This window comes from Heterodontus francisci, chromosome 20, assembly GCF_036365525.1.
Source record: "Heterodontus francisci isolate sHetFra1 chromosome 20, sHetFra1.hap1, whole genome shotgun sequence".
Classification (NCBI taxonomy): Eukaryota; Metazoa; Chordata; class Chondrichthyes; order Heterodontiformes; family Heterodontidae; genus Heterodontus; species Heterodontus francisci.
In genome coordinates this window covers 22,092,550-22,112,148 of record NC_090390.1, presented here as the reverse complement: position 1 = coordinate 22,112,148, position 19,599 = coordinate 22,092,550, and the positions used below count along the sequence as shown (strand labels likewise).

Genomic DNA, 19,599 nt, shown 5'->3' with positions numbered 1-19,599 from the left:
CCAAATAAAGAGATCAGGTCCACAGTAGGCATGTTCAAAGTTTTCACACGTACGGTGAGAGGTGAGTTTAATATTTTGTCGCTGGATCAAAATTCTGGAACTCCCTTCCTAACATGACTGTGGGTGTACCTACCTCACATGGACTGCAGCGGTTCAAGAAGGCAACTCACCACCACCTTCTGAAGGGCAATTAGGGATGGGCAATAAATCCTGGCCCAGCCATGAATGAATGCACTTGTGAGACTGTAAAATTGAGGTACAATTTAATCAATGTAATATATGTGAGAGAGAGGTAAAATATATCTATAATAATAAAAATACAGTTTCTGTCTGTTTGAATTTCATGACAGATCGGTGGTTTGGTGACAAGAACTTGGTGCGTGTGTCTCCCTGACTAGTCCCCAGCCCGCCGCTCCCCGGCCTCCTTTACTACCTCCTAGGCCTCGCAGTTCCCGGGCCTCCCGAACTGGCCCCCAGCCTCCACCACACCCCGGTCAGCAGCATTGTGTAAAGATACTAATTTCACTGCAAATGTCTTGCGGGTCTCTGCTGGTTTAACTGAATATGTAACTGCAGCCCTGTTCCTGACCGTGACAACTACCGGATCCAGCCGGAGGCGGCGCTGTGCCGGAGGTGTGATACCGTATCCGGCCGGTGGTGGCGCTGTGCCGGAAGTGTGATACCGTATCCGGCCGGTGGTGGCGCTGTGCCGGAGCTGTGATACCGTATCCGGCCGGTGGTGGCGCTGTGCCGGAGGTGTGATACCGTATCCAGCCGGAGTTGGCGCTGTGCCGGAGGTGTGATACCGTATCCAGCCGGAGTTGGCGCTGTGCCGGAGGTGTGATACCGTATCCAGCCGGAGTTGGCGCTGTGCCGGAGGTGTGATACCGAGACCGGTCGGAGTTGGCGCTGTGCGGGAGGTGTGATACCGTATCCGGCCGGTGGTGGCACTGTGCGGGAGGTTTGATACCTGGAGCGGCCGGAGGTGGCGCTGTGCCGGAGGTGTGGTACCGTATCCGGCCGGTGGTGGCGCTGTGCCGGAGGTGTGATACCGAGACCGGTCGGAGGTGGCGCTGTGCTGGGGTCATGGGTTGGGGCGGATGGGCCTCCCGCCCCTCTGTTCGCGATGGATGTGGATGCTGCGCTGTTGTCGATCGGTGAGTTCGGGAGGTATCAGAAGAGACTGACAGTCACCTTCGTTCTGCTGCAGGTGGTGCAGCTAGACTCCAGAAATGGTGGGGGTCGAAGCAGCAGCTGGTAATTCAGACTGAAGAGCAGCTTCCCTTCCCTGGCCGATCGCCTTCCCTTCCTCCCCACCCCGGGCCGAGCGCCCTCCCTTGCTCCCCACCCCGGGCCGATCGCCCTCCCTTGCTCCCCACCCCGGGCCGATCGCCCTCCCTTCCTCCCCACCCCGGGCCAGACTCCCCTCCCGACCGCTCCTCCGAACTCCCCCCCTCCATCCGCCCCTCCCGCACACCCTCTTCCCCCCCGCCCCCATCCCGTACACCCTCTTTCCCCCCCCCATCCCGTACACCCTCTTTCCCCCCCCCCCATCCCGTACACCCTCCTGCACTCCCTCTGCCTTACACCCTCCTCCCCCCTCTCCCTCTCACCCTCCTCCCCCCCTCTCCCTCTCACCCTCCTCCCCCCTCTCCCTCTCACCCTCCTCCCCCCCCACACCCCCCCCCACATCCCCCCCACACCCCCCCCCACACCCCCCCCCACATCCCCCCCCACATCCCCCCCACATCCCCCCCCCACATCCCCCCCACATCCCCCCCCACATCCCCCCCCACATCCCCCCCCCACATCCCCCCCCACATCCCCCCCCACATCCCCCCCCACATCCCCCCCACATCCCCCTCTCTTCCCCCCACATCCCCCTCTCTTCCCCCCCACATCCCCCTCTCTTCCCCCCCACATCCCCCTCTCTTCCCCCCCACATCCCCCTCTCTTCCCCCCCACATCCCCCTCTCTTCCCCCCCACATCCCCCTCTCTTCCCCCCCACATCCCCCTCTCTTCCCCCCCACATCCCCCTCTCTTCCCCCCACATCCCCCTCTCTTCCCCCCCACATCCCCCTCTCTTCCCCCCCACATCCCCCTCTCTTCCCCCCCACATCCCCCTCTCTTCCCCCCCACATCCCCTCTCTTCCCCCCCACATCCCCCTCTCTTCCCCCCACATCCCCCTCTCTTCCCCCCCACATCCCCCCCACATCCCCCTCTCTTCCCCCCCACATCCCCCTCTCTTCCCCCCACATCCCCCTCTCTTCCCCCCACATCCCCCTCTCTTCCCCCCCCACATCCCCCTCTCTTCCCCCCCCCACATCCCCCTCTCTTCCCCCCCCACATCCCCCTCTCTTCCCCCCCCACATCCCCCTCTCTTCCCCCCCCACATCCCCCTCTCTTCCCCCCCCCACATCCCCCTCTCTTCCCCCCCCCACATCCCCCTCTCTTCCCCCCCCCACATCCCCCTCTCTTCCCCCCCCCACATCCCCCTCTCTTCCCCCCCCACATCCCCCTCTCTTCCCCCCCCCATCCCCCTCTCTTCCCCCCCCCACATCCCCTCTCTTCCCCCCCCCACATCCCCCTCTCTTCCCCCCCCCACATCCCCCTCTCTTCCCCCCCCACATCCCCCTCTCTTCCCCCCCCACATCCCCCTCTCTTCCCCCCCCACATCCCCCTCTCTTCCCCCCCCACATCCCCCTCTCTTCCCCCCCCCTCCCTCCTCTCTTTCCCCCCCCCTCCCTCCTCTCTTTCCCCCCCCCTCCCTCCTCTCTTTCCCCCCCCTCCCTCCTCTCTTTCCCCCCCCCTCCCTCCTCTCTTTCCCCCCCCTCCCTCCTCTCTTTCCCCCCCCCTCCCTCCTCTCTTTCCCCCCCCCTCCCTCCTCTCTTTCCCCCCCTCCTCTCTTTCCCCCCCCTCCTCTCTTTCCCCCCCTCCCCCCCTCCTCTCTTTCCCCCCCCCTCCCCCCCTCCTCTCTTTCCCCCCCCCCTCCTCTCTTTCCCCCCCCCCCTCCTCTCTTTCCCCCCCCCCCTCCTCTCTTTCCCCCCCCCCCTCCTCTCTTTCCCCCCCCCCCTCCTCTCTTTCCCCCCCCCCCTCCTCTCTTTCCCCCCCCCCCTCCTCTCTTTCCCCCCCCCCCCTCCTCTCTTTCCCCCCCCCCCTCCTCTCTTTCCCCCCCCCCTCCTCTCTTTCCCCCCCCCCCTCCTCTCTTTCCCCCCCCCCCTCCTCTCTTTCCCCCCCCCCTCCTCTCTTTCCTCCCCCCCCCTCCTCTCTTTCCCCCCCCCCCCTCCTCTCTTTCCCCCCCCCCCTCCTCTCTTTCCCCCCCCCCTCCTCTCTTTCCCCCCCCCTCCTCTCTTCCCCCCCCCCTCCTCTCTTTCCCCCCCCCCTCCTCTCTTTCCCCCCCCCCTCCTCTCTTTCCCCCCCCCTCCTCTCTTTCCCCCCCCCCTCCTCTCTTTCCCCCCCCCCCTCCTCTCTTTCCCCCCTCCTCTCTTTCCCCCCCCTCTCTTTCCCCCCCCCCCTCTCTTTCCCCCCCCCCTCTCTTTCCCCCCCCCCTCTCTTTCCCCCCCCCCTCTCTTTCCCCCCCCCCTCTCTTTCCCCCCCCCCTCTCTTTCCCCCCCCCCTCTCTTTCCCCCCCCCCTCTCTTTCCCCCCCCCCCTCTCTTTCCCCCCCCCCCTCTCTTTCCCCCCCCCCCTCTCTTTCCCCCCCCCCCTCTCTTTCCCCCCCCCCCTCTCTTTCCCCCCCCCCTCTCTTTCCCCCCCCCCCTCTCTTTCCCCCCCCCCCTCTCTTTCCCCCCCCCCCTCTCTTTCCCCCCCCCCCTCTCTTTCCCCCCCCCCTCTCTTTCCCCCCCCCCTCTCTTTCCCCCCCCCCCTCTCTTTCCCCCCCCCCTCTCTTTCCCCCCCCCCTCTCTTTCCCCCCCCCCCTCTCTTTCCCCCCCCCCTCTCTTTCCCCCCCCCCTCTCTTTCCCCCCCCCCTCTCTTTCCCCCCCCCCTCTCTTTCCCCCCCCTCCTCTCTTTCCCCCCCCTCCTCTCTTTCCCCCCCCTCCTCTCTTTCCCCCCCCTCCTCACTTTCCCCCCCCTCCTCTCTTTCCCCCCCTCCTCTCTTTCCCCCCCCTCCTCTCTTTCCCCCCCCTCCTCTCTTTCCCCCCCCTCCTCTCTTTCCCCCCCTCCTCTCTTTCCCCCCCTCCTCTCTTTCCCCCCCTCCTCTCTTTCCCCCCCTCCTCTCTTTCCCCCCCCTCCTCTCTTTCCCCCCCCTCCTCTCTTCCCCCCCCTCCTCTCTTTCCCCCCCTCCTCTCTTCCCCCCCTCCTCTCTTTCCCCCCCTCCTCTCTTTCCCCCCCTCCTCTCTTTCCCCCCCCTCCTCTCTTTCCCCCCCCTCCTCTCTTTCCCCCCCCTCCTCTCTTTCCCCCCCTCCTCTCTTTCCCCCCCTCCTCTCTTTCCCCCCCCTCCTCTCTTTCCCCCCCCTCCTCTCTTTCCCCCCCCTCCTCTCTTTCCCCCCCCTCCTCTCTTTCCCCCCCCTCCTCTCTTTCCCCCCCCTCCTCTCTTTCCCCCCCTCCTCTCTTTCCCCCCCTCCTCTCTTTCCCCCCCCTCTCTCTTTCCCCCCCCTCTCTTCCCCCTCCTTTCCCCCCCCTCCTCTCTTTCCCCCCCCTCCCTTTCCCCCCCCTCCTCTCTTTCCCCCCCCTCCTCTCTTTCCCCCCCTCCTCTCTTTCCCCCCCTCCTCTAGTTCACTACTTTGCCTAAGGTCTCTTTTTTTTCTTCCCCCCCCTCCTCTCTTTCCCCCCCTCCTCTCTTTCCCCCCCCTCCTCTCTTTCCCCCCCCTCCTCTCTTTCCCCCCCCTCCTCTCTTTCCCCCCCTCCTCTCTTTCCCCCCCTCCTCTCTTTACTCCCCCCCTCTCTTTTCTCCCCCCCTCTCTTTTCTCCCCCCCCTCTCTTTTCTCCCCCCCCCTCTCTTTTCTCCCCCCCCCTCTCTTTTCTCCCCCCCCCTCTCTTTTCTCCCCCCCCCTCTCTTTTCTCCCCCCCCCTCTCTTTTCTCCCCCCCCTCTCTTTTCTCCCCCCCCCTCTCTTTCCCCCCCCCTCTCTTTCCCCCCCCCTCTCTTTCCCCCCCCACTTCCCCCTCTCTTCCCCCCCACATCCCCCTCTCTTTCCCCCCCCTCTCTTTCCCCCCCCTCTCTTTCCCCCCCCACTTCCCCCTCTCTTCCCCCCCCACTTCCCCCTCTCTTCCCCCCCACTTCCCCCTCTCTTCCCCCCCCACATCCCCCTCTCTTTCCCCCCCCCTCTCTTTCCCCCCCCCTCTCTTTCCCCCCCCTCTCTTTCCCCCCCCTCTCTTTCCCCCCCCCTCTCTTTCCCCCCCCCTCTCTTTCCCCCCCCTCTCTTTCCCCCCCCCTCTCTTTCCCCCCCCTCTCTTTCCCCCCCCACTTCCCCCCCACTTCCCCCCCCAACTTCCCCCCCAACTTCCCCCCCCAACTTCCCCCCCCACTTCCCCCCCACTTCCCCCCCCACTTCCCCCCCCACATCCCCCTCTCTTTCCCCCCCCTCTCTTTCCCCCCCCCTCTCTTTTCCCCCCCCCTCTCTTTCCCCCCCCTCTCTTTTCCCCCCCCCTCTCTTTTCCCCCCCCTCTCTTTTCCCCCCCCCTCTCTTTTCCCCCCCCCTCTCTTTTCCCCCCCCTCTCTTTTCCCCCCCCCTCTCTTTTCCCCCCCCCTCTCTTTTCCCCCCCCTCTCTTTTCCCCCCCCCTCTCTTTTCCCCCCCTCTCTTTTCCCCCCCCCTCTCTTTTCCCCCCCCCTCTCTTTTCCCCCCCCCTCTCTTTTCCCCCCCCCTCTCTTTTCCCCCCCCCTCTCTTTTCCCCCCCCCTCTCTTTTCCCCCCCCTCTCTTTTCCCCCCCCTCTCTTTTCCCCCCCTCTCTTTTCCCCCCCCCTCTCTTTTCCCCCCCCCTCTCTTTTCCCCCCCCCTCTCTTTTCCCCCCCCCTCTTTCCCCCCCCCTCTTTTCCCCCCCCTCTCTTTTCCCCCCCCCTCTCTTTTCCCCCCCCTCTCTTTTCCCCCCCCTCTCTTTTCCCCCCCCTCTCTTTTCCCCCCCCCTCTCTTTTCCCCCCCCTCTCTTTTCCCCCCCCTCTCTTTTCCCCCCCCTCTCTTTTCCCCCCCCCTCTCTTTTCCCCCCCCCTCTCTTTTCCCCCCCCTCTCTTTTCCCCCCCCCTCTCTTTTCCCCCCCCCTCTCTTTTCCCCCCCCCTCTCTTTTCCCCCCCCCTCTCTTTTCCCCCCCCCTCTCTTTTCCCCCCCCCTCTCTTTTCCCCCCCCCTCTCTTTTCCCCCCCCCTCTCTTTTCCCCCCCCCTCTCTTTCCCCCCCCCTCTCTTTTCCCCCCCCCTCTCTTTTCCCCCCCCCTCTCTTTTCCCCCCCCCTCTCTTTTCCCCCCCCCTCTCTTTTCCCCCCCCCTCTCTTTTCCCCCCCCCTCTCTCTTCCCCCCCCCTCTCTCTTCCCCCCCCTCTCTCTTCCCCCCCCCTCTCTCTTCCCCCCCCTCTCTTCCCCCCCCTCTCTTCCCCCCCCCACATCCCCCTCTCTTCCCCCCCCCACATCCCCCTCTCTTCCCCCCCCCCACATCCCCCTCTCTTCCCCCCCCCCACATCCCCCTCTCTTCCCCCCCCACATCCCCCTCTCTTCCCCCCCCCACATCCCCCTCTCTTCCCCCCCCCACATCCCCCTCTCTTCCCCCCCCCACATCCCCCTCTCTTCCCCCCCCCACATCCCCCTCTCTTCCCCCCCCACATCCCCCTCTCTTCCCCCCCCCCACATCCCCCTCTCTTCCCCCCCCACATCCCCCTCTCTTCCCCCCCCCACATCCCCCTCTCTTCCCCCCCCCACATCCCCCTCTCTTCCCCCCCCCACATCCCCCTCTCTTCCCCCCCCCACATCCCCCTCTCTTCCCCCCCCCACATCCCCCTCTCTTCCCCCCCCCACATCCCCCTCTCTTCCCCCCCCCACATCCCGCTCTCTTCCCCCCCCCACATCCCCCTCTCTTCCCCCCCCCACATCCCCCTCTCTTCCCCCCCCCACATCCCCCTCTCTTCCCCCCCCCACATCCCCCTCTCTTCCCCCCCCCACATCCCCCTCTCTTCCCCCCCCCCCACATCCCCCTCTCTTCCCCCCCCCCCACATCCCCCTCTCTTCCCCCCCCCCCACATCCCCCTCTCTTCCCCCCCCCCCACATCCCCCTCTCTTCCCCCCCCCCCCACATCCCCCTCTCTTCCCCCCCCCCCACATCCCCCTCTCTTCCCCCCCCCCCACATCCCCCTCTCTTTCCCCCCCCCCCACATCCCCCTCTCTTTCCCCCCCCCCCACATCCCCCTCTCTTCCCCCCCCCACATCCCCCTCTCTTCCCCCCCCCACATCCCCCTCTCTTCCCCCCCCCACATCCCCCTCTCTTCCCCCCCCACATCCCCCTCTCTTCCCCCCCCACATCCCCCTCTCTTCCCCCCCCCACATCCCCCTCTCTTCCCCCCCCCACATCCCCCTCTCTTCCCCCCCCCACATCCCCCTCTCTTCCCCCCCCCACATCCCCCTCTCTTCCCCCCCCCACATCCCCCTCTCTTCCCCCCCCACATCCCCCTCTCTTCCCCCCCCCACATCCCCCTCTCTTCCCCCCCTCTCTTTCCCCCCCTCTCTTTTCCCCCCCTCTCTTTCCCCCCCTCTCTTTTCCCCCCCTCTTTCCCCCCCTCTTTCCCCCCCCTCTTTCCCCCCCTCTTTCCCCCCCCCTCTTTCCCCCCCTCTCTTTTCCCCCCCTCTCTTTTCCCCCCCTCTCTTTTCCCCCCCTCTCTTTTCCCCCCTCTCTTTTCCCCCCCTCTCTTTTCCCCCCCTCTCTTTTCCCCCCCTCTCTTTTCCCCCCATCTCTTTTCCCCCCCTCTCTTTTCCCCCCCCTCTCTTTTCCCCCCCCTCTCTTTTCCCCCCCCTCTCTTTTCCCCCCCCTCTCTTTTCCCCCCCCTCTCTTTTCCCCCCCCTCTCTTTTCCCCCCCCTCTCTTTTCCCCCCCCTCTCTTTCCCCCCCCCTCTCTTTCCCCCCCCCTCTCTTTCCCCCCCCCTCTCTTTCCCCCCCCCTCTCTTTCCCCCCCCCTCTCTTTTCCCCCCCCTCTCTTTTCCCCCCCCTCTCTTTTCCCCCCCCTCTCTTTTCCCCCCCCTCTCTTTTCCCCCCCCTCTCTTTCCCCCCCTCTCTTTTCCCCCCCCTCTCTTTTCCCCCCCCTCTCTTTTCCCCCCCCCTCTCTTTTCCCCCCCCCTCTCTTTTCCCCCCCCTCTCTTTTCCCCCCCCCTCTCTTTTCCCCCCCCCTCTCTTTTCCCCCCCCCTCTCTTTTCCCCCCCCCTCTCTTTTCCCCCCCCCTCTCTTTTCCCCCCCCCTCTCTTTTCCCCCCCCCTCTCTTTCCCCCCCCTCTCTTTCCCCCCCCCTCTCTTTCCCCCCCCCTCTCTTTCCCCCCCCCTCTCTTTCCCCCCCCCTCTCTTTCCCCCCCCCCTCTCTTTCCCCCCCCCCTCTCTTTCCCCCCCCCTCTCTTTCCCCCCCCCCTCTCTTTCCCCCCCCCTCTCTTTCCCCCCCCCCTCTCTTTCCCCCCCCCTCTCTTTCCCCCCCCCTCTCTTTCCCCCCCCCCTCTCTTTCCCCCCCCCTCTCTTTCCCCCCCCCTCTCTTTCCCCCCCCCTCTCTTTCCCCCCCCCCTCTCTTTCCCCCCCCCCTCTCTTTCCCCCCCCCTCTCTTTCCCCCCCCCTCTCTTTCCCCCCCCCTCTCTTTCCCCCCCCTCTCTTTCCCCCCCCCTCTCTTTCCCCCCCCTCTCTTTCCCCCCCCCTCTCTTTCCCCCCCCCTCTCTTTCCCCCCCCTCTCTTTCCCCCCCCTCTCTTTTCCCCCCCCTCTCTTTCCCCCCCCTCTCTTTCCCCCCCCCTCTCTTTCCCCCCCCCTCTCTTTCCCCCCCCCTCTCTTTCCCCCCCCCTCTCTTTCCCCCCCCTCTCTTTCCCCCCCCCCTCTCTTTCCCCCCCTCTCTTTCCCCCCCCTCTCTTTCCCCCCCCCCTCTCTTTCCCCCCCCCTCTCTTTCCCCCCCCCTCTCTTTTCCCCCCCCCTCTCTTTTCCCCCCCCCTCTCTTTTCCCCCCCCTCTCTTTTCCCCCCCCCTCTCTTTTCCCCCCCCCTCTCTTTTCCCCCCCCCTCTCTTTTCCCCCCCCCTCTCTTTTCCCCCCCCCTCTCTTTTCCCCCCCCCTCTCTTTTCCCCCCCCCTCTCTTTTCCCCCCCCCTCTCTTTTCCCCCCCCCTCTCTACTTCCCCCCCCACATCCCCCCTCTCTCCTGCACACCCTCTGTTGCATTTGTAGTTTGGCTGCATGTGTGAGAAAGAGTAGTGCAATGATAGATCTGTGCCAATGTGTTGTGTGACTGGACCAGCTGCATTCAAACAATCTCAAGATCAACAAAGATTGAGTACTTCGTAAATCAGTAAAACTGTGAGAAAAGTGCCATCAACACATTTGGCAGGTTGGGGACAGTTAACCAAATTAGATCTGCACACAAGTGTACATAACAAAGAATAAAACTAGCAAATTGTAAGTGCAATTAGGTGGACAGATTCACCAGAGCGATGCTGGTATTCAGAAGGTTAAAAGCAAGGAAGTTTTGATTAACATGTATAAAACACTGGTTCGGCCTCAACTGAATATTGTGTCCACTTCTGGGCACCATGCTTATGGAAGGATGTTAAGGCATTAGAGAGGGTGAAGAAAAGCTTCATGAGAATGGTTCCAGGTGCGAGGAATGTCTGTTACATGGATAGGTTGGAGAAGCTGGGTCTTTTCCTTTTGGAGAAGAGAGCATTAAGCGGTGATTTGATGGAGGTGTTCAAAATCATGAGGGGTCTTGACAGAGTCGATAGGGAGAAATTGATCCCATTGGTCGAAGGATCCAGAATCAGAGGACACCGATTTTAAGGTGGTTAACAAAAGCAGCAACAGTGAGTGGTTAGGCTCGGGAATGCACTGCCTGCGAGTGTGGTGGAGACTAATTATCTGAAGAGAAAAGATTTGCAGGGCAACGGAGAAAAATACTGGAGTGAGATGAGGCGCGTTCTCGCACAGAACTGGCAGGGACACAACGGGCCGAATGGCAGCCTCCTGTGCTGTAACCATTCTATGATTATATGATTCTAGAGCTAGGTCATTCAGAGGTCTTCCCTACCTTGTTCAATAATTCCACTTATTCCTCAGCTACATCATGTACTGGATTCCAAGTGATGATCACTTCAGGTGGCAGCTGATGAAGATACGTCACAGCCCAGTCCGAACCAGTCAGCAGAGTGGTAGATATTGGGCTGCGACCTAGTTCAGCACAGACTGAGGGGGACAACTGATTTTGACCAACCGAAGGCCTAATGAATTAAATTGCAACATAAAAATATACAGTTTGAAACAGCGGCCATGCCCCACTTAATGGCCGAGGCCAGTGGTTGCGGCTGGAGGTGGGGTGGAAACCAAAAGCTTGAAGAAATTTGAAGTAACGCTGGGGCGTAATCGGAGCTTTCAAGACTGAGTTTGCTCGATGGTAGTTAGGTAAAGGTATCTAGGGATATGGAGTAAAGGCAGGTAAATAGAGTTCAGGTACAGATCAGCCATGATGAATTGAATGGCAAAGCAGGCTCAAGGGCTGAATAGCCTATTCCTGTTCATATTTTCCTAATTCTTCTTGTTCATATATATTTTTAAATATTTTACTATTTTTCACTTTAAAAGAAAAAAAACTGCTTGCAAGTTAACAAAGCAGATGCACCTGTGGCAATGGATTTGAGGGATACAGGGCACCAAGCTGCTTAACCTAGGAATGCCGTATACGTTTAATGTAAGAACACTCATATGTTTATCTGGCAGTTTTCAGTGGAGTGCATGATCTACTAACTATCAGGAACAAGAGCGATCCCTGGGTGATCATTTTATTTCCTTCACTGACCTAGGGGGAGTGAGGGTGATTGCAGTGCCCTCATTTGTCATCTGCTAAGATCTGCTAACCCAGCACCGATTGGAGATTGAACTGGGGACCTTCTGGCCTGTAATGTTTCTCTATGACACTGGATGATGCATTTGGTTATTAAACTGACAGGCTTTGGACTTAAAACAATTAAAAGTAAGGGACCATGAGGTGACTCGGTTTCTGTTCAGAGTATTCTGTGCTTGTAGAAATCTGTGTACCCAGAAGGTGTTCAGGGACATTTTGTTTTTAATGCCATTTTAGTTGAACTTTCGACGTTCACTCATCTCATCAGAAATGACTACTTCCATGCAAGTACCTAACCACACTGTTTAAAGGCAACTCTTTCGCACCCACATGTTAGCTTAATTTGTACAGTATTTATGGGTGACGTCAATCTGTACATAGACTGGGTAAACCGAATGAACACTAATGCTGTGGAGGGTGAGTTTCTGGAATGGGTTCGGGATGGTTTTCTAGAGCAGTATGTTGAGGAACCGACAGGAGAACAGGCTATTTTAGATCCAGTATTATGTAATGAGAAAGGGCTAATTAATAATCTTGTTGTAAAAGAACTTGTAGGGATGAGTCTAAGGATGCTGTCTAAGGAGCCTTGGTGCGTTGCTGCAGTGCATCTTGCAGATGGTACACACTGCTGCCACTGTGCGTCGGTGGTGGAGGGAGTGAATGTTTGTAGATGGGGTGCCAATCAAGTGGGCTGCTTTGATCTGGATGGTGTTGAGCTTCTTGAGTGTTATTGGAGCTGCACTCATCCAGGCAAGTGAACAGTATTCCATCACACTCCTGACTTGTGCCTTGTAGATGGTGGACAGGCTTTGGGAGTCGGGGTGAGTTACTCGCCACAGGATTCCTAGCCTCTGACCTGCTCTTGTAGCCACGGTATTTATATGGCTACTCCAGTTCAGTTTCTGGTCAATGGTAGCCCCGAGAATGTTGATAGTGGGGGATTCAGCAATGATAATGCCATTGAATGTCAAGGGGAGATGGTTAGATTCTCGCTTGTTGGAGATGGTTGTTGCCTTGCACTTGTGTGGCATGAATGTTACTTGCCATTTATCCAAGCCTGGATATTGTCTAGGTCTTGCTGCATTTCTACATACGAACATACGAATTAGGAGCAGGAGTAGGCCACTTGACCCCTCGAGTCTGCTGCGCCATTCAATAAGTTCATGGCTGAACTCATTACTCCACATTTCCACCTACCCCCGATAACGTTCCACCCCCTTATCAAGAAGCTATCTACCTCTGCTTTAAAAATATTCAAAGACTCTGCCTCCACTGCCCTTTGAGGAAGAGAATTCCAAAGACTCACGACCCTTAGAGAGAAAAAAATTTCTCCTCATCTTAAATGGGCGACCCTGTATTTTTAAACAGTGACCTCTAAGGTTGAGATTCTCCCACAAGGGGAAACATCCTTTCCACATGCACCCTGTCAAGACCCCTCAGGATCTTATATATTTCAATCAAGTCACCTCTTACTCTTCTAAAGTCCAGTGGATACATGCCTAGCCTGTCCAGTGTTTCCTCATAAGACAGCCTACTCATTCCAGGTCTAGTCTAGTCAACGTTCTCTGTACTGCCTCCAATGCATTTACATCCTTCCTTAAATAAGGAGACCAGTACTGTACACAGTACTCCAGATGTGGTCTCACCAATGCCTTGTATTGCTGAAGCATAACCTCCCTTCTTTTGTATTCAATTCCCCTCGCGATAAACGATAACATTCTATTAGCTTTCCTAATTACGTGCTGTACCTGCATACTACCCTTTTGCGATTCATGCACTGGGACACCCAGATCACTCTGCATCTCAGAGCTCTGCAATCTCTCACCATTTAGATAATTTGATTCTTTTTTATTCTTCCTGCCAAAGTGGACAATTTCCCACTTTCCCACATTATACTCCATTTGCCAGGTCTTTGTCCACTCACTTAACATATCTATATCCCTTTGTAGCCTCCTTATGACCCCTTCACAACTTACTTTCCTACCAATTTTTGTGTCATCAGCAAATTTAGCAAACAAATCTTCGGTCCCTTCATCTAAGTCGTTTATATAAATTGTAAAAAGATCCCTGTGGCACACCACTTGTACAGCTTGCCTACCGAAAAATGACCCATTTATGCCTACTCTCTTTCCTGTTAGCTAACCAATCTTCTATCCATGCCAATACGTTACCCCCTACACCATGAGCTTTTATTTTCTGCAATAACCTTTGATGTGGCACCTTAAATAGATATTAGATATGTAGCAATGATTCAAAGACAAATACAACAGAGTGGGTTCAGATAATGTCACAGACTACAGCAAAACTCAAAATGGTTTATTCATGTGATGAACCTGTTACCCATTGACAACACACCTACTGTTTAAAGTCGCCTCTTTAAACCTCCTCTTCTTGCCGCTCTGAGAGATATTTTGTGAGCTGAATCGCTGCCACTCACCCCACCCCCCCCCCCCCCAGTTCCTTTTTCAGATTTTGACGGCCTTGATAGAACCACCGGGAAAACATCATCAACGGGTCTGTATCAAGATTCATCCTTTAGACAAATGGACTTTGGGCACCGTCACACCGGGCTCCGTGTGGTCCTGGAGCCGAGCCCTGTGTACTCAAGGAGCCGGGCTCTCTGCCCCGGGCCTTCCACCCGTTTACCTCACTCACTTGCTCGGCTGTGTAGCCTTGAGTCTAACCCGTGACCTTAAGCGCCTTCCGAACTCAATCAGCTCACTCAACGTGCACTGCTTCAGTATCTGAGGAGTTGCGAATGGTGCTGAACATTGTGCAATCATCAGCGAATATCCCCACTTCTGACCTTATGATTGAAGGAAGGTCAGTGATGAAGCAACTGAAGATGGTTGGGCCTAGGACACTATCCTGAGGAACTCCTGCAGTGATGTCCTGGAGCTCAGATGATTGACCTCCAACAATCACAACCATCTTCCTTTGCGCTAGGTATGACTCCAACTAGTGGAGAGTTTCCCCCCGATTCCCATTGACTTCAGTTTTTCTGGGACTCCTTGATGCCATACTCGGTGAAATGCTGCCTTGATGTCAAGGGCAGTCACTCTCACCTTAGCTCTTTTGTCCATGTTTGAACCAAGGCTGTAATGAGGTCAGGAGCTGAGTGGCCCTGGCGGAACCCAAACTGAGCATCAGTGAGCAGGCTATTGCTAAGCAAGTGCCGCTTGATGGCACTGTTGATGAAACCTTCCATCACTTTACTGATGATTGAGAGTAGACTGATGGGTCAGTAATTGGCCGGGTTGGTCTTGTCCTGCTTTTTGTGTTCAGGACTTACCTGGGCAATTTTCCACATTGTCGGGTAGATGCCAGTGTTGTAGCTGTACTGGAACAGCTTGGCTAGGGGTGAGGCAAGTTCTGGAGCACGGGTCTTCAGTGCTATTGCCGGAATATTGTCAGGACCCATAGCCTTTGCAGTATCCAGTGCCTTCAGTCGTTTCTTGATATCACACGGAGTGAATTGAATTGGCTGAAGTCTGGCATCCGTGATACTGGGGACTTCAGGAGGAGGTCGAGATGGATCATCAGTTCAGCACTTCTGGCTGCAGATGGTTGCAAATGCTTCAGCCTTATCTTTTGCACTGATGTGCTGGGCTCCCCCATCATTGAGAATGGGGATATTTGTGGAGCCACCTCCTCCAGTTAGTTGTTTAATTGTTCACCACCATTCACGGCTGGATGAGGCAGGACAGATCTGATCTGTTGGCTATGGGATCGCTTAGCTCCGTCGATCTCATGCTGCTTACGCAGGTTGGCACGCACGTAGTCCTGTGTTGTAGCTTCACCAGGTTGACACCTCATTTTGAGGTATGCCTGGTGCTGCTCCTGAAATGCCCTCCTGCACTCTTCATTGAACCAGGGTTGGTCTCCTGTTTTGATGGTAATGGTAGAGTGGGGGATATGCTGGGCCATGAGGTTACAGATTATGGTTGAGTACAATTCTGCTGCTGATGACCCACAGCGCCTCATGGATGCCCAGTTTTGCATTGCTAGATCTGTTCGAAATCTATCCCATTTAGCACTGTGGTGGTGCCACACAACATGATGGAGGGTATCCTCAATGTGAAGGCGAGACACAAGGACTGTGCGGTGGTCACTCCTACCAATATTACCATGGACAGATGCATCTGCGGCAGGCAGATTGGTGAGAATGAGGTCAAGTATGTTTTTCCCTCTTGTTGCTTCCCTCACCACCTGCCGCATACCCAGTCTAGCAGCTATGTCCTTTAGGACTTGACCAGCTCGGTCAGTAGTGGTGCTACTGAGCTACTCTTGGTGATGGACATTGAAGTCCCACACCTCGAGTACAGTTTAGTTTAGTTTAGAGATACAGCACTGAAACAGGCCCTTCGGCCCACCGAGTCTGTGCCGACCATCAACCACCCATTTATACTAATCTTACACTAATTCCATATTATTACCACATCCCCACCTGTCCCTATATTTCCCTACCACCTACCTATACTAGGGACAATTACTAATGGCCAATTTACCTATCAACCTGCAAGTCTTTGGCATGTGGGAGGAAACCGGAGCACCCGGAGGAAACCCACGCAGACACGGAGGACTTGCAAACTCCACACAGGCAGTACCCAGAATTGAACCCGGGTCGCTGGAGCTGTGAGGCTGCGGTGCTAACCACTGCGCCACTGTGCCGCCCTGCACAGTCTGCACCCTTGCCGCCCTCAGTGCTTCTTCCAAGTGGTGATCAACATGGTGGAGTACTGATTGATCAGCTGAGGGAAGGCGGTAGGTGGTAATCAGCAGGAGGTTTCCTTGCCCATGTTTGACCTGATGCCATGACACTTCATGAGGCCCGGAGTCGATGTTGAGGACTCCCAGGGTAATTCCCTCCCGACTGTATACCACTGTGCTGCCACCTCTGGTGGGTCTATCCTGCTGGTGGGACAGGACATACCTGGGGATGACGATAGCAGTGTCTGGGACATTGTCTCTAAGGTATGATTCCGTGAGTATGACTATGTCAGGCTGTTGCTTGATTAGTCTGTGGGACAGCTCTCCCAACTTTGGCACAAGCCCCCAGATGTTAGTAAGGAGGACTTTGCAGGGTCGACAGGGCTGGGTTTGCCGTTGTGGTTTCCAGTGCCTCGGTCGATGCCAGGTGGTCCGTCCTCTTTCATTCCTGGATTTTCAGAAGGCTTTTGATAAAGTCCCCCATAGGAGGTTGGAAGCAAAAGTACAGCACGTGGGATAGGAGGTAATATACTGAAATGGATTAAGGATTGGTTAACGGGCAGAAAACAGAGAGTGGGAATAAACGGGTCATTCTCACATTGGCAGGCTGTGACTAGTGGGGTACTGCAAGGATCGATACTTGGGCCCCTGCTGCTCACAATGTATATAATATATATATCTCAATGATTTGGATGTGGAGACCAAATGTCATAGTTCCAAGTTCGCAGGTGACACAAAACTAGGTGGGAATGTGTGTTGTGAGGAAGATGCAAAGCGGCTTCGAGGGGATTTGGACAGACTTAGTGAGTGGGCAAGAACGTGGCAGATGGAATGTAATATGGAAAAATGTGAGGTTATCCATTTTGGTAGGAGGAATAGATGTGCAGAGTATTTCTTAAATGATAGATTAGAAAGTGTAGATGTACAAAGGGACCTGGGTGTGCTTATCAATAAGTCACTGAAAGCTAGCATGCAGGTGCAGCAAGCAATTAAGGTGGCTAATAGTATGATAGCCTTTATTGCAAGAGGATTTGAGTATAGGATTAGCGAAGTCTTGCTTCAATTATATAGAACCCTGGTTAGACTGCACCTGGAGTACTGTGTGCAGTTTTGGTCCCCTTCCCTTTGGAAGGACATTATTGCCACTGAGGGAGTGCAGTGAAGATTTACCTGACTTGTTCCTGGGATGGCAGCATTTTCCTTTGAAGAGAGATTGGGGAAACTGGGCCTGTATTCTCTAGCGTTTTGAAGAATGAGAGGTGATCTCATTGAAACCTACAATATACTTAAAGGAATAGACAGAGTTGATGCAGGTAAGATGTTTCCCCTGGTTGGGGAGTCTAGAACCAGGGGACACAATTTCAGAATAAGGGAGAAGCCACTTAGGACAGAGATGAGAGATTTCTTTCCTCAGAGGGTTGTGAATCTTTGGACGTCTCGACCCCAGAGGGCTGTGGAAGCTCAGTCGTTGAGTATGTTTAAAGCAGAGATTGACAGATTTCTAAATATCAATGACATAAAGGGATATGAGGAAAGTGTGGGGAAAAGGCATTGAAGTGGGTGATCAGCCATGATTGTATTGAATGGTGGAGCAGGCTCGATGGGCTGAATGGCCTACTCCTGCTCCTATATTCCTATTCTTGGGTGAGATTCCTGTACATGGTTTGTGTATTTGATATATATTAATGACATGGATTTGGGTATATGAAGCATAATTCCAAAGTTTGCAGATGACACCAAACTCTGAAATGTCGGAAACAATAAGGAGGATAGTAACAGGCTTCAGAAGGACAAAGAGAGGTTGGTGAAATGGCAGACACATGGCAAATCAAATACAGAAATGTGTAAAGTGATTCATTTTGGTAGGAAGAATGAGCAGAGGCAATATAAACTAAATGGTACAATTTTAAAGGGGGTGCTGGAACTGAGAGACCTGGAATGTATGTATACAAATCTTTGAAGGTGGCAGGACAAGTTGAGAAGGCTGTTGAGCATACAGGATCCCTGAATTTATAAATAGAGGTATACAGTATGGAAGCGAGAAAGTTTAACTCAACCTTCATAAAACATTGGTTAGGGCCCAGCTGGAGTATTGTGTTTAATTCTGGGAACCATACCTTATCACACTTGACAGAGTAAATAAGGAGAAACTGTTTCCAGCGACAGAAGGATGGGTAACCGGTAGGTGTAGAATTAAGGTAATTTGTGAAAGAACTGGCAGTGAGATGAGATTTTTTGAAGCAGCAAGTGTCTGAGAGGCTGTTGGAAGTAGAAGCGATAACTTTCAAGAGGGAGTTAGATGAATACTTGAAGGGAAGAACGTTGCAGGTCTTTGGGGAAAGAAAAGCGACTGGGACTAATTGGAATAGCTCTTTCAAAGAGCCAGCAAAGGCACAATGGTCTGAATGGCCTCCTTCTGTGCTGTATGATTCTGCGTTTCTACAGTGATGTCACAAGAAAACACTTGAGGGATTTTACAGAGAACAATAGGTTACGATTTATAAAAACGATGTACTTTGACATCTGAACATACTAATTAGGAGTAGGCTACTCGACCCCTTGAACTTGCTCCGCCATTCAATAAGATCTTAGCTGACTTGATTGTAACCTCGACTCCACATTCCCTCCTACCCCCAATAACCTTGCTTATCAAGAATCTATCTACCTCTGTCTTCAACATATTCAAAGTCTCTGCTTCCACTGCCTTTTGAGGAAGAGTGTTCCAAGACTCATGACCTTCAGAGAAAACATTTCTCATCTCTGAAATTTAGATTCTCCCACAAAGGGAAACATCCTTTCCACATCCACCCTGTCAAGACCCCTCCGGATCTTGTATGTTTCAATCAAGTCGCCTCTTCCTATTCTAAACTGCAGAGGATATAAGCCTAGCCTCTCCAATTGTTCCTCGTACGACAACCTGTCCATTCCAAATATTAGTCTAGTAAACCTTCTAATCTTGGACAACCCTTTGACAAGGAAGTAAATTGTTTTAAGATCCTCAAAAGCAGATTATATAGCTGACTTTTAATTATGACAGCGTAATAGAGCGCAAGGCTTCAGATTGCTCTAGCAGTCTGGGATTGATTACAGGTTTATAGCTCCCTCGTACTTATCTATTAGTTTTTACATTCCCGAATCAGACATTTCAACCAAAGGGAACTGTTGTGTTCTGCTTCTGAACATCATTGCACTGACGAAGGGGAGGGATCCCAGTCTAGTTTACTCTCCATTACACAGACTGAGGGGAGGCATCCCCATCCAGTTTACTCTCCTTCATTACACTGACTGAGTGGAATTGTTATCCTCAGCCGTTGAAATGAGTAGATGCACCAGTCGTGAGCTCTGATTCTACGTGTGCTTGTTAGACTCCATTGTTGATTTCGGAAGATGCCCTGGAAGAGCAAGTTATCATCTTGGACCAGGTCAGAATCTTCACCTTCTGGACAATGTGGAAAATGCTCTTTTTTCAAAAAAGTGGCCTGATAAAACTTCCACTCATTTTATGCTAATTGTGCAAAGATGAGTGGCAGGTCAGATGTTTGGTCAGAATATAAAGAACAGCAGAGAAGGACTAAAAGGTTAATCAGGAGAAAGAAGTTAGAGTATGAGAGGAAGCTAGCTGGAAATGTAAAAACGGATAGCAAAAGTTTCAACAAGTATTTAAAAAGGAAAAGAGTAAGTAAAATGAGTGTTAGTTCTCCAGAGAGTGAAAATGGGGAGTTAATAGTAGATAATAAGGAAATGGCAGATGAAATTAACAAATATTTTGCTGCTGTCTTCACTACAGAGGATGCAAGAAAGATTCCAGTAATAGCTGTAAATCAGGAGATGGATGGAAGAGAGGAACTTGGTGAAATTACAATAACTAGGGAAGTGGTACTGAGCAAACTGATGGAGCTACGGGCTG

At 55.1% G+C, this 19,599-nt stretch overlaps 1 protein-coding gene across 3 annotated transcripts in view; it reads left to right on the top strand.

Moving 5' to 3' along the window:
- Positions 1 to 1,063: 1,063 nt before the first annotated feature.
- The window catches only part of slc22a15 (solute carrier family 22 member 15), a 75,582-nt gene continuing 57,046 nt past the window's right edge, over positions 1,064 to 19,599 (top strand). For 2 of the 3 annotated variants that reach the window (XM_068052425.1, XM_068052424.1), the window contains exon 1: positions 1,065 to 1,210. In XM_068052425.1, coding sequence (XP_067908526.1) covers positions 1,127 to 1,210 — 84 coding nt within the window. In that variant the 5' untranslated portion in view covers positions 1,065 to 1,126. Of the gene's footprint in view, positions 1,211 to 19,599 lie in introns of all 3 variants that reach the window. The other variant, XM_068052426.1, reaches the window with a different exon arrangement.